Genomic DNA, 15,464 nt, shown 5'->3' with positions numbered 1-15,464 from the left:
CCAACATTCCAAAAAATTATTTTTATGATTATTAGGTACTTATTATTCAAACTAAACTGAACAAAAATTCAGCATTTAACACAGCAATGAAAAAATATAATTTTTTTAAATTTTTGACCAAATCGGTCTTTAAAAAACATTTGTGCTTCAGGTAGTCAGAAAATAGAATTTTAAACAAGGTCTTTCAGCCAAACCTAATTTTCAGAGGAATCAAGATCACCAAGTCAAAAACCGTTTTCCAAAAGCAAACAAGTCTACCACAAAACCTCTCTATCAATTAATTAGTTAAAAATTCAATTTATTAACTTTGTCTGTCCCATCAAGAATTGTGTTTGCAGTTTCAAGGAATTACTCCCAATTCTCCATAAAACCTATACAAAAAGATTCAAAAAGTGGACGCCACGAACAAAGTTAACTGCTGTGTATTTTTAAAAGTCATTGAAAAAGACACTTTAATTACTTGGCGTGTAACGATATGGTCGTGTCAACTCGAGAATCAACTCAAATTAATTCAATTTGGAGAAAAATGCTAAAAAGTGAAATGAAACAGCTCGTGAAAAATAAAATGAAAACAGTCTGATTCAATTTCTGGTTTTAATGCTGGTGAAAACTATATTCTTAGAAATCCTAATTTTTTTGAAATAGGATCGTTAATATGATTCAGTGAGCAAAACATAGTCGACAAATTAATAAGAACAAACGAAGCACAGAACGCCAGGAAAAGGGAAAAGAAAAGACGAAAATTTCAAAATCTATTCTTAATTTTCGGAAATTTCTATGCAAATTGAGACACAATATTTGGTCAAACATTGTTCGCCAAAGCCTTTAAAAAACATTTGCTTTTATATTTTTAGTGACTACCGAGACAACAAAAAGGACATTAAATAAAAAACAAAAAGAAAACAAACACTTGTAAAAAAAACATGCGAAATGGTTTACTTGAGTAAGTTGAGTATCAAAGGACGTTCAACCATTCCAATGTTTGCTCCTGGCAAAAACAAACATAAAGCCAAATAAAGACTGAAATACCAACATTTGACTAAATTTTTTTTATGATATTAGCTAATTATTATTCATACTAATCAACAAAAATTCACCATTTAACACAGTAATGTAAAAACCTAATGTAATTTTAAATTTTCGACCTCATCGGTCGATAAAAAATATTTGTGTTACAGATAGTAGAAAATAGATTTTTAAGCAATGTCTTTCAGCTTCCAAAACTAATTTTCAAAGGAATCAAGATCCCAGAAAGTCAAAAACCATTTTGCAAAAGCAATCAAGTCTACCACGAAACCTCTATCAAATATTTAAAAAAACAATTTATTAACTATGTCTTCTCACTTTAAGAATTGTATTTGCAAGTTCACAAAGTTACTCACAATTTCCCATAACACCTGTACAAAACTATTCAAAAAATGGACGCCACGAACAAACTTAACTGCAGTGTTTTGTCAACAAAAAGTCATTGATAAAGACACCGACTACTTGGCGTGTAACGATATGGTCGTGACAAAGTAATGAAGAAACAAATTAGAAAACGTTATCAGAAGACTCCAGAATCAATTCGAATCAACTCAATTTGGAAAAATTGCTTAAAAGTGAAATGAAATAGCTAGTGAAAAAGAAAATGAAAAAGCAGTCTGATTCAATTTCTGCTTAAAATGCTGGTGAAAACTAAATTTTTAGAAATCTTATTTTTTTAAAGTAGGATCAATAATATGATTCATTGAGCAAAATATAGTCTACAAATTAATAAGAACAACAGAAGCATAAAACGTCGAGGAAAAGGGAAAAGACAAGACAAAAAATTCAAATTTTAGTTTACTTACAGAAATTTTTATAAAAATTGAGGGACATTATTTGGTCAAATGTTGTTCGGAAAAGCCTTAAAAAAATTGTTCTTAGGTTTTAACTGGCTATCGAAACAACATAGAGGAATTTAAATAGAAAACAAAAACGAAAAAAACAAAACTTAAAAATATGAGAAATGGTTTATTGGATTAATCTGAGTATCAAAAGGACCATCAATCATTCGATTGTTTGCTCCTGGCAAAAACAACCATAAACCAAAAACGTACTAAATTAACAACATTTGACAAATCTAATATTTATGATATTAACTACTTATTATTCATACTAATCACAACAAAAATTCATCACTTAACACACCAACAAAAAATCTAAAGTAATTTTAAATTTTTGACCAAGTCAGTCGACAAAAAAAATTTGTGCTGCAGGCAGTAAGAAAATAGATTATTAATCAAGGTCTTTCAGCTTCCGAAACTAATTTTGAGAGGAATCGAGATCACAGAAAGTCAAAAAATCATTTTTCAAAAGCAATCAAGTCTACCACAAAACCTCTCTATCAATTAATTGGTTAAAATTCAATTTATTAACTTTGTCTTTCCCATGAAGAATTGTGTTTGCAATTTCACGGAATGACTTACAATTCTCCATAAAACCTATACAAAAAGATTCAAAAAATGGACGCCACCAACAAATTCAACTGCTGTGTATTGTTAAAAGTCATTGAAGAAGACAGATTACTTGGCGTGTAACGATATGGTCGTGTCAACTCGAAAACCAACTCGAATCAATTCAAGTCGGAAAAAACGCTAAAAAGTGAAATGAAATAGCTGGTGAAAAATAAAACGAAAAATCAGTTTGATTCAATTTCTGTTTTTAATGCTGGTGAAAACTATATTTTTGAAAATCCTAATTTTTTTCTAAAAGTAGGATCATTATTGCGTTTCATTGACCAAAACATAGTCGATCAATTAATATTCTTACTTGTCGGAAAATTCTATACAAATCGAAAGGCGTTATTTGGTCAACCAATGTTCGCCAAAGCCTTTAAAAAAATTTGTTTTTAAATTTTCAGTGGCTACTGAGACAACATACAGGACATTAAATGAAAAATGAAAACGAAAAGAAAAAAGAAAAGGTTTATTTGAGTAATTTGAGTATCATAAGGACCATCAATCAATCGATTGTTTGCTCCTGGCAGAAACAACCATAAACCCAAAAGCGGACCAAAGTTCCAACACTTGACCTAATAAAATTTAATGATATTAACTACTTATTATTCATACTAATCAACAAAAACTCAGCATTTAACACGGTAATGTAAAAATCTAATGTAATTTTAAATTTTTGACCAAATCGGTCTACAAAAAACAAAAAGAACTAAAAAGTAAAGAAGAAGAAGTCAAAGAATAATCAGAACAAGATCGCAAAAGCGTTCGGGATCAATTAAAAACCACCAATGCTCTCCACCTTTTCTTTCTCGTTTTCAACAAATTTCCAGAAACACTTTGCAAGATTTCACATTCTGTTTCAGAGACATTTAACCAATAAAAGAACAAGAATTTCGTAAATGACTTTAATTGGTTGTAGCCTAAAAACAACTAGCCTTTCAAGTAACTAGTATCTGCTATCAGCACGCATCAAAGCGTAGAAAAACCTGAGTCAGAGAATAAATTAACCGAAAGAAACTGGAAACTTTAATTCATTTTTCATAACAGGCGTCAAGTAGCCGCCATTGACCAACTTAACACGCATTGGGACTTGAAACAAAAAAGAAAAAAAATCGCCAGAAATTGTTGTGTCAAAATGTATTCTAATTTGTTGTGCAATTTTAAGCATTTAAGATTAAGAACCGCCCTTCACACACTGAATTTGTCTCCTGAAAAAAGTTTTGGCAAATCTCATACATAGGAACTAGTAATCCGGAAGGCTTAAAGAGAGCTGCTTAATAACTTATTGCCCTCCCGGCGCTTACTTTTTATCCCGTTTTAGAAAAAAAAGTCAAAAAACAAATCAATAGAAACAAATCAAAATATTAATTTGGAAAAATCATTTAATTTTTCTCAACATAGTCGGCAAATACACGCTTGACGCAAATCCGGATTTGAAACCACCAAAGATAAAAACTGACAGAATTTGTTCTGTCAAAATGTGTTCTAATTTGGTGCGCAGTTTCAAGCTTTCAAGATTAACAACCCTCCTTGACATACTGAATTTTTTCCTCAAAAAAGTTTTGGTTAATCTCATAATTGGAAACTAGAAAGCCACAAGGCTCTGTGAGAGCTGCTCAAAACTTATTACCCACCGGTCGCTGCTTGTTTATCCTGTTTTGAGGACAAAAGTCAAATCGGTCAGCCGAAAAAGCGTTCAAGCAAAAAAATCCCATAAAAAACAACACAGGACTAATATAAATGCAACAAATTTTGTTCGAGAGTAATTAACCAGCAGGACAAGTCTGCTATCAATGGATTAGTAAACTCAATTGCAAAAAAAATCCAATAACAAAAATAAACAAACAGAAAAAATCGATTTCTCACTTTAAAATCAGAGTGAAAAATTTCATGCCTCAAAACCACCTTTATCAAGCCCGCACTTTTGCTCCATTTCCTTGTTTGGCATGACCAGTAACATCACTCTGACTTGTGTGAATGACTCAGTGTTAACAGATCCCAAAAAAGTGTCCCAATAGAACTCAAATTCTTTAAATTATAGAAAAGAAAGCCGAAAGACTCCGGAACCGATTCGAAGTACACATTCATTTAGGCCCAAGCCAAACACTCAATGAGCCAAATGAGCCTAATAAGTAAATCTACTAATCAATACCTAACAACAACAGAGAAACGCTAACATGAGAAAGTCCGAAATCGATATTTGGAAAAATCTAATTAAATTTTATCCCAAACTGCGCCACCGAGAACACATCCATCAAAATATTCTTCACACAAATAACCCTCATTCAGCAACTGACCAGCTTTTGATAAAAATAATAACAAAAACGACACATACAGAGAAAACCAAGGAAAAGGAAATAAAAAAAATAAGTCTTCTAAAGTTGAAGTGCTGCCTCTCGATTGTTATTCCGGGAAGCCTTTAATAAATTCATCCACTCGATCAATGATCTACGCAACTCGAGCTACAGCAATGATCAACAAAAATAAAAAGGCAAACAACAAAAAATCGGAGAATTACAATTTTATAACTTTTTTCTATAAAAATTGCAATGTATTAAACCTTGAACAGTCTGAGTAGCAATACCTATACTATAGCTCTAGGTTAAATATTGAGCAAAAGAGCTTTTACCAAACGCTTAATTCAGAAGAAATAGCCTCAACACTTAAAAAGTTAGCAAAAAGCATATATTTGATTAAAATTACCCAAATTATTGCAAATATAAATCAAAATTAAAATCTATTAAAATAAAAGACCTACTAAACCAATAAAATAACTAAGTTTAACCAAAAATTCCCAGATGCAATAAAAAACAATGCATTAAGATTACAAAAAACTGCAAAAAAAAACTATCCAACAGGGCAAAATGGCAAAACTAGCTCAAAATTGCGCCTGAAAGTCAAAGATTCTTATCAGATGATCAAAAAGACCTGCAAGCGTAATAATACTAGTTTAGTTATCTCAGACCAAAACTTTTATCCGATAAAGTTCAGTTAAAACTGAAAAACTGCTATGGAAAGCTACAAATTGACAAAAAAAACGGCTTAGCGCAAACTTCGAACCTATTTTTCTCACTGCTGCAAAAGAAGGTATGAAAAAATACTTTTCCCTGCTCTTCGAATTTGTTCACCGAAACAACTTCAATAAACTTGATTCACTTCCTGCGCTTCCGGGTTTTCGCTCCCTAAAGTCGTAAAAACAAAAAGTCGCCACAACTCTTCGAGTCCCTCCTCTTCTTAGAAAACCATGAGACCAATAAGACTCGCTATCGCTTCGCGCCTATGACAGATTCTTTTCAGAATCTCGCTAAAGGAAATTTTTTGCTGCTTTTTGTTTGCAATGATCCCCACGAGAACGCTGCTTTTAAATATATTGATTCAAAACAAAGAGCCACCAATCGACAGCTCTATCAATGACTGTCAAACGGAAAATGTTCTAATTTGAAAACGGTGCTAATACAAGTTTTATTATGATGAAATATGAAAAGTACATTCAAAATGTATAGTGGAACCTAAGAAGAAAGAGTTTAAGTCTGCATGAATGCATGTAGAGTTTAGCTTAGCTGAGTGGCTGTTGCTGCACTTGTTCACGCGCTTCATGTAATCTTCATGTGTTTGTGAGAGAGCACCTTAAGAAAGTTGATCACGCGTCAGGCCCTGCCGGGAGAAGAGGCAACTTGGTCAGCAATTCCATCCATAACAGATCCGATATTGCCACCAATTATCAAACTTTGTATACTGCATATACAACTTATGAAGGACTGTTAGCTTTTCAGGCACGGGCTGTTGGCTAGACGAACTAGATTTTGGTTTTCATAAACCAGATAAGCTGTCAAAAAATTGCGCTTTGTCGCGAAAAAAGCTGGAGCTTGAGCGAACACAATACGCTCAGTTGAAACGTCGCAAAAAATATTGTCGTAAACCATCGAAGGAGCTTGGATATGGTGATGAAGAGAAAGTAGTTAATTGATATCTTCAGTTTCGCTTTATGACTTTGAGTGGTTGGGCGACATTATTGTTGATTCGGTTGATATTGCATCTTAGAAGTAGCAATTTCTTCATGTTAATACATGTTACAATACATTACAGTAGGATAGGACTATTGCATAGCGCAGAGGTAAATTTCATAGCGGTTGATAAGAATCGAAAACTGAAGCGGTACAATCCTAACAGAACGTCATCGATATCATCGACGACTTCAGTAGTCCCCAAATAGCGTAAATTGTTTGTTTTATGAGAGAAGAGAGAAACAAGATTTAATCTTTTGAACATAAATGGTACAAGGTAAGGTAAATCACTCAACAATCCAGTGAGAAAATATAAAGTGTTGATGCATGAAGCAGGCTGCTTTAATACGAGCGAAAAGGTCATCATAAGGGTAACAATAGGTATGACTTTCTTGTTAAATTAAAGAAACTTCAATGTAAGAGCTAATTTCGGATAAAGTCCATTTAGTTTGCGTAACAATGCATAAGCAAAGACATCGGTTACAGAAGTTTGAAACGAACGTTCATAGTTTAATTAGATTCTTCAGAATCTACTGATCAATTTCATTTCGACATCTTAATAATTTTAGATGTCACTAATAATAAATCTCACTAAATCTTGTCAAAGATATGCGCCGCAAAATAGCGACCGTTGAGCCCTCAGAAACTAAAGAAACTCTGCGAATAACCAGTTTAATTGTCAATTCATAACAAGGCTCTAGCGATTAGAGCTTTAACTATTAAGGGCTTTAATGTCACAATGACTTTTAAGGTAAACGTTGAAATGCCAGAGTTTAATGTAAGACAAACGCAAGGAAGATCAAAAACATTCAAACAAAGAAGAAAAATCGCCGTTCCGTCAACAAATAAGACTGGCCAATAACTCAAGCTCGAAGCAGCCCTGATAAAATACAAGATCGGGGACAATTCTTGAAGAGCATTCGCCCGCCGGTGCAGTTAACTACTAAACACATGACAGCTTAGACGTGTCTTAACTTAGGTTGAAATCTCTTATCTTCTGCTTTCGCAGTTCTTGTGCCAGTAATTGTAAATCCCACTGTTTCTTCTGCGTTGCTTGTATGTGGTGAAGTTAAAAGGAAAGCGAATACAATAATAAACTAGGAAAAGCAGCCTTCATTGCATTTGTTCAGGTGGACGTGTTGTTTGTTGCTGTTGTTGTGTTGTAATGATTGACTCTGCAGATGATATAATTCCATAGTGGCTTTCCAGTCGTTCTTTGAGAAGTGCCGGAAATTGAGACACAAACTTTGCCCAGCTCTGGTCGCCTACTTGATTTTTAAAGCCCATTAATATCTAAAGCAAATAGTAAGAATGATTTGTGAACTTCTTTCGCTTGAACCGAAATTTCGATTTAAAATGATCTTTCCTCTTTGTAGTTGCTAGTGTAATTATAATAACAAAGCACCTACTCCGCTGAGAGGTCTGACAAAAAGAAACATACCCGGCAGATTGCCGGAAAATAGCCGCCGTTGATTCCAATGAGCATGATAGGGATTGAAAGAATAGAAGATATCGAAAAAAAGATTTTTGTACAAAAACATTTTTTAAGTCCGATATATTTTGATGACATTTCGTAGTTGAACATACTTCTGTTTCTTAGAGAGAGGCTACAGGGGCTACTTTCAATACCAATAAGCATAAGAGATGGTAACTAAGACTTATAGGAACGACGTTCAAATAGCGGGCATCTAAAATTGGGCTTTAGGGGTTTATCCCGTTTCTATTTCTGACTTCAATTTTTCATTCTGACTCTGTTCATTTTGAATTGCTTTGCCGAGCAACTGATGTTCTAATTCACTTTTAGCAGAATGAGAGAAGAGAGAAACTAGCCTAGAGAAGTCAAAAAGATTTCACGCAAAATGCAGAAAAAGCGGCAAAATGGTAAAGCGAAAAAAAGTTCGACCAAGTAAAAAAACATAGCAGGACAAGTCCTGAAGTACAATTCACAGAAAACAGAAAACATTGACTAAACAGAAAACTAGACCAAGAACGGACTATGAATGGATTGGGAAAACCATTTAGAAAAAAAATCCGATCCAAAAAATCAAAAAAACTGTAAAAATCAAAGTGAAATTGCCGCATGTGAACAAAAAACCACTAGCGAGAAAGCGAATTTTTATTCAAAATCCGTTTCCTCACTCTACTTTAAATTTAGAGCGAAAAAATTTCACGCCGCAAAAGCACTCGCTTTTTCGCTCCACTTCCTGTTTCAGCGTGACCAAAATCACTACTCCAATTTGACTTCAAAAATCATGAAAATGTGTGAACAGATCTTAAAAACATAGCAGGACAAGTCCTGACGTACAATTCAAAGAATTTTCATTGACTAACTAAATAACTAGACCTAGAACGGACTATGAATGGATTGGAAAAACCATTTAGAAAAAAATCCGATCCAAAAAATCGAAAAAACAGTAAAAATTAAAGTGAAATTGCCGCATGTGAACAAAAAACCACTAGCGAGAAAGCGAATTTTTGTTCAAACACCGTTTTCTCACTCTACTTTAAATCTAGAGCGAAAAAATTTCACGCCGCAAAACCACTCGCTTTTTCGCTCCCATTCCTGTTTCGGCGTGACCAAAATCACTACTCCAATTTGACTTCAAAAATCATGAAAATGTGTGAACAGATCTTAAAAAAAAGACAGCGCCCCAATACAATTCAAATTCTTTGAATTGTAAAAAAGACAGCGCCCCAATACAATTCAAATTCTTTGAATTGTAAAAAAGACAGCGCCCCATTACAATTCAAATTCTTTGAATTGTAAAAAAAATAGGAGCGCTATAATAGCCGGCTGAGAAGATGAGGGCGGCTATTAACAACCTTTAGGAGTTTTTCATGACTACAATCTTCAAAAATACGGAATAAAATTTTTTTGACATAATAGGTCAAATTTTATCTGTAAAACTATAAAGGAATGAGTCTGTCCTTATGAGCACCATGTCATCTTACGATTATTATTTTGGTAATCTTACCAAAATTGAAATTATTATTTCTCGAGTACCGATCAGTAGATAGAAAGCAATACATTTCTCTGCTAATCAGTCGCGAAAAAAAAACGAAAATGTCGTATCATCATGTTTTCAACTAACCATATAGAACATCTGTTTGAGATCCTGTTTCGGGTTGGCCCAAGAGGCAATTGCATCACAAAAGAAAATGAAGTCGGCTAAGATGCCCACAGGGTTCAAAGAAATCATGGCACAGACTCCTCGGAAGGCAGAATCTTTCTCCTCGTTGTCTCGGATGTTCCTCAGAGACGTGCACCTATAAGTTAACAACAGCAGCAGAGAATGATAGAAATAATGAAGCGATACCGGGTAAATTTTATAGATGACATAAAAAAGCACACCAGTTCAGCACGTAGAATATGCAAACACCTTACACTCGCGACCGCGAGACTTAGAAAGACTGGTGAGAACAAAACCCCCGTTGACGCGACGCGTGAGTTGAATACATGCAACAGCTGCTAAATAACGTAAAAGGATACATAAAACCAACAACTAAACGGAACAAAATACACTACCTCCGGAGTTGTGTCAAAGCTACGAAATTCACTAGACACAGAAAATCAGAAACGCAAAAACTTGGCTCAAGATCCTGCCTCGATAAACACCGTAAAAAGTAAGTCAACTGTATGTTCGGAAACTTGATTCAATCATCATGATTAAACGCTACCAATTATGATTAAACGTAACTTTATTAGAGATTATTATAGCCCACTATTTAAATTAAATGAAAATGAAAACAATTTCGGTGTCATTTTCATTTGACTTTTAGTAGTACACTGCTACCAGTTGAGTTGAGTGTCATAAAACTTTGAAAGAGGCATAGCTATTTAATCACACGCAAGGACGTGAAAATCACTAGAACATGAAAATTGAAAGACAGCCTGCAGATTGCCGGAAAATAGCCGCGCTGGACGCTTGTGGCCTTCCATAAATTGAAACAACTAAAGAAATTAGATAGACAGATCGACCACCAGTCTTTTAATAGACCAATACTTTTTGGGGTTAGATTCGGGCTGTAAATTTTACGACACATACGGTCTATAAGGAAAAAGCCATAAAAGAGCTTTTTCAAAATTGATATTCGAAATCAAAAGCTCAAGACTAATACTCAAGAATAAGGGCATAAAAGTTTGGCACTAATTATATGCACACTATTGATCTTTAACTAGTAAATGTTCATAAAATTCAAAAAAGTTCCATAAGTGAGTTCAGAAGTCATTTTTTGAGTCAGGTAAGTCACGCAATTGATATAAAATCAGAAATGACGTCACGCACACAAATTTCAACTGCAAAGCAGTAGAAGTCAGCGAAGTCATTGAAAGTTTTCCAAGAAGTCAGGTCGTAAGAATCATCGATGGAGAATTAAAAAACAGAGCAGGACAAGTCCTGACAAACAATTCAAAGAATTTTCATTGACTAAATAAAAAATAGACCTAGAATGAGCTATGACTGGATTAGGAAAACCATTTAGAAAAAAATCCGATCCAAAAAATCGAAAAAACACTAAGCATCAAAGTGAAATTGCCGTGAATGTGAACAAAAAAATCACAAGCGAGACAGCGAATTTTTGTTCAAAAACCGTTTTCTCACTCTACGTTAAATTTAGAGCAAAAAATTTCGCGCCACAAACCACTATCTTTTTCGCTCCACTTCCTGTTTCGGCGTGACAAAAATCACTACTCCAATTTGACTTCCAAAATAATGAAAATGGGTGAACAGATCTTAAAAAAAGGCAGCGCCCCAATACAATTCAAATTCTTTGAATTGTAAAAACCAGGATGTCCCCAATAATAGTCGCTATCGCTTCGCGGCTTTAAAAAAACAAACCAACAAATGTCAGAATCGCTCTCGAACGATAAGTGGGAGCTTTAATCAATTGCAGCCTGCTTCAGACGGGGGGAGAGGGAGGGGGAGCCTAAATGGGACTAAGAAGTTCAATAGTGGGCTTCAAATAACCACATTAGAAGTTAACATATACCACTATTAGGATTTAAAGTAAAAAATGACACCAGTTTCGGCGCATTTTTCAGTTGACCTTTAGTATTAAATTGCCGCCAATTGAATTCAGCTGCTTCAAATTGTGATTGAGAGAGAATTTTAGATCACGCGAAACGCAAAAAGTTGAGGGCGTAAAAGTCACTCAAGAAGTCAAAATTGTCAAGCAAAAATTTTGCATAAAAAAAGACACACACGTTAACAATAATCGCTATGAACCTCGTTCAAGAGTAATTAAAAACGATGAAGCAGAAATTTTGCAACATAACCGATTAACTTCGGTTGTGGAAAGGCTGGATAATAGGGGGTCCAAATCGCATGGTTGGAGGAGGGGATGGACGGGGTTTGGTGCGGTTGGGGTTGAAAGGGGGCAAACGTTTAATACTAAGAAACGCCCCTCACAACCTGAAATTGTCACCTCAGTTTCGGTGAATCGCATACTTAGAGACCAGTGAAGCGTAAAGAGCTGCTCGGCAACTTAAAGCCCTCCGAGCGCTACTTGTATATGAAATTTTTGAGGAAAATGGGACTTAAAAAAGACTAATATAATTGCTACAAATTTTGTTTGAGAGCAATTAATAAAGACAAAAACCACTACTATAATTGTTTTAAAAAAACGAGAGGGAAACTAATTAAAAGAAGGTTTCTGAAGCGACAGATCTCTTGCAATGCTTGACATTAACCAAAATTAACCGAAGTTCTTCTCTGCTTCGGAATCAACTTTGCTATGCGTAGAGTCGACATATTTTTAGTGAGGTGCTAACGTACCTGGCAGGTAGCCGGCAAAAAGCTACCACTGACACCCTTGACATCCATTAGGAGTGAAATAGAAAAATATTAGAAAACAAGGTTTTTTTGTAAGGTGAAGCCACATTAGAAGCTGAAATAAATATGTTACAAAACCAACAATTATTTTCACGCAATCTGACTTTTGTGTCAGATAAGTGTTAGATGGATAAAAGGTCGACGAAAAGCGGTCAGAAGAAAACCCAACAACGAATTAAAAATTGCTATCCACATTGTTTGAACATAAACCAATTAACATCGGACGAATTGCTTCCGAACCACAAGCGAGGTAAACAATTTAGAAGGCGTATAGTTCAGAGAAGCCTTTGTGGTGCATAAACCTCTTACTAAGGAGCGCTTCTGAAAATCAGGGACATTAACTACTTCGATATACGGGTTATGCACCTTCTTCGCTCGAATAGAATTAATTTTAGCAACAGAATTATACCTAAAATCACTCAAAAAATCAAAAAGTCAAGCGTGAAAATGTCACCCGAGAAGTGAAATCGAAAGAACGTTCATGAAAAAAAAACAGTCAAGCAAAAAATTGCATAAAAATGACACGCTTACAATAATGGCTTCAAATTTTGTTTGTCTTCAAAAAGAAAACATACCCGGCAGATTGCCGGAAAACAGCCGCCGTTGATTCCAATATGCATGATTGGGATTGAACGAATAGAATATATTGAAAAGTCCGATTTATTTTGATGGCATTTCGTAGTTGAACATAACGCACTTCTGTTTCTTAGACAGAGGCTACAGGGGCTACTATCAATACCAATAAGCATTAGAGATGGTAACTAAGACTTATAGGAACGACGTTCAAATAGCGGGCATCTAAAATTGGGCTTTATGGGTTTATCCCGTATCTATTTCTGACTTCAATTTTTTATACCGACTCTGTTCATTTTCAATTGCTTTGCTTAGCAACTGATGTTCAAATTCACTTTTAGCAGAATGAGAGAAGAGAGAAACTAGCCTAGAGAAGTCAAAAAGATTTCACACAAAATGTCGAAAAAGCGGCAAAATGGTAAAGCGAAAAAAGTTTGACAAAGTAAAAAAAAATACGAGCGCAATAATAGCCGGCTGAGAAGATGAGGGCGGTAAGAAGATGAGGATGATAAGAATCGAACAAACATCGGACGAATTGCAATCAAACGACCAATGAGCGGTTGACTCCGGTAGTAAGCAGCTGGGGCTTATGGATGCTAACAGTTTCGGTCAATCGAATACTTAGAGACCAGTATGGCGTAAAGCTCGAAGAGACTAAGAGAGCTAATCAGCCACTTAATTCCCTCCAGGCATGATAATACATTTAAAAAGCTGCTCATCAGAAAAATGAATAGCTTCAATAAGCGTCTTTCGGCCATCCCAATCGCCCGCCGTACACAAGAGATAAATGAAAGCTCAAATTTACGAAATTGAAAAATAAACCGGCTAATGTCGGAGGAATTGCTCTCGGACAACAGGCGGGTGGAAAACATTTGACCCCACCGGGATTCGAACCACTGACTTACCTCTTAATAACCATATGCACACTCCCGACTGTGCTAATTAGCCCTTAATTTTATATGCTGCAACCGTCTCTATATTAGCAACAAGCTTTACTTCGAAGTGAGAGCAAAAGAGATCACTAAAAAATGAAGAACGAAGAGCGTGAAAAAGTTACTTGAGAAGTCAAAGAATGTTCTAGAAGAAAAGCTCAAAATGGTCAAGCGAAAAATTTGTAAAAAGACCAACACGTTTACAATAATTGCTATAAACTTCGTTCAAGAGCAATTAGAAACTAAGTCAGTTAAGTAAACTAAAACTGCTAATATTGCCGTATCAACTAAGCCAGATTCAAAATTGAGAGGAAGGGAATCTCCTTCAAAACTTTCAAATAAAAAGCATTTTGATGTTATTTGCGACAATGGCCATCGAAATTCTGCCAACTGAACACTTAGAGCTTACGAAGGCTCCAAAAAGAACTACGCAAAGAATTTTTGTTCAGCACCGTTTTCTCAGTCTACTTTAAAATTAGACCAAAAAATTTTACGCCGCAAAACCATTCTCATGAAAATGTATAAACAGATCTTAATAAAAAAAGACAGCGCCCCAATACAATTCAAATTTTTTGAATTGTAAAATTATGAGAGCTATAATAGCCGGCTGAGAAGCTGAGGCGGCTATTAATTAATGCAATCAAGCAATCGAGAAGTGAAACTAGCCTAGAGAAGTCAAAAAGATTTCACGCAAAATGTTGAACAAGCTGTGAACTAAGGTAAAGCGAACAATTTTTATTCGCCGAAGTGAAAAAAAAACACAGCAGGACAAGTTCTGATGTACAATTCAAAGAATTTTCAATGATCAAATAAAAACTAGACCTAGAACGGACTGAGTGAATTGGGAAAACCATTTCTAAAAAAAATTCAGACAAAAAAAGACAGAAAATCAATGTCAAAATGCCGCATGAGAACAAACACCAGTAGCGATAATTGGAAATTTGTTCTAAACAAAAAACCAGGCCTAGAATGAACTTTGAAGGAATTGGGAAAATCATTCAGAAAAAAAATCCGATAAAAAAACAAAAACAGTGAAAAATGAAAGAAAGAAAGAATTTCTCTGATTCATCATATTAAAATTACGTGAACAGTTTAGAAGAACTAGAGATGGATCAGAGGGGACCCACATAAAGGTGAATCACCTTTTATTATGAGGACCCGAGTTAAAAGTGCAGAGCATTGATCGCGTTTGACTTCTTTACCTATTTTTCTTAAACTACTTCTGTATTGAAACAGATATCACTTAACATTCGTGAAGTCTGATGTTTAGCTAGTTTTAAAGGACTGATTTTTGCTCGCGGCTGTTGAAGCATCAAGGTATTCTATGAAGACATCATTTTTGACTAGCGTATTGAGTAATTTGGCTCCGCGATATATTAGAGAATGCCTAACACTCAGACATTTAGACATTTTGATGCGGGAATTTCATACAAGCCACACATTGTAGCTCGGGTAACCATGGAAGTTTTCAGCTGCCTTTTGAAGATATTCTTTAGGTAGCAAGTCGGCTGCAATTGCTTGATCGAAAAAAGGTAGAATTTTAACAATTCAAACGTATAAATATCATAGATGTTTTGTATTCCTGAATCTTCGAAAAGTGAACTGGAATGATACCTTGAGCTTTTGAAGAAAATTAGCCTGAGT

General features: G+C 34.9%; 2 protein-coding genes across 2 annotated transcripts in view; one reads left to right on the top strand and one right to left on the bottom strand.

The window, feature by feature from the left end:
* LOC142340586 (glutathione synthetase-like) overlaps nucleotides 1–15,464 on the top strand; it is a 494,803-nt gene that overhangs the window by 357,835 nt on the left and 121,504 nt on the right. The gene's annotated exons all lie outside the window — the stretch shown is intronic.
* LOC142340582 (transportin-2-like) overlaps nucleotides 5,929–15,464 on the bottom strand; it is a 53,414-nt gene continuing 43,878 nt past the window's right edge. Inside the window, exons 12-13 of the mRNA XM_075391255.1 lie at nucleotides 9,577–9,751; nucleotides 5,929–7,777 (exon numbers count right to left, since the gene is read on the bottom strand). Of these exons, the coding sequence (XP_075247370.1) occupies nucleotides 7,598–7,777; nucleotides 9,577–9,751 (355 nt within the window). The 3' untranslated portion in view covers nucleotides 5,929–7,597. The remainder of the gene's footprint in view (nucleotides 7,778–9,576; nucleotides 9,752–15,464) is intronic.

Source organism: Convolutriloba macropyga, chromosome 6 (genome assembly GCF_964194025.1).
Source record: "Convolutriloba macropyga chromosome 6, txConMacr16.3, whole genome shotgun sequence".
In the NCBI taxonomy this organism is placed as follows: domain Eukaryota; kingdom Metazoa; phylum Xenacoelomorpha; order Acoela; family Convolutidae; genus Convolutriloba; species Convolutriloba macropyga.
The sequence above is the reverse complement of the archived record's forward strand: the minus strand, read 5'-3'. Positions and strand labels throughout refer to the sequence as shown.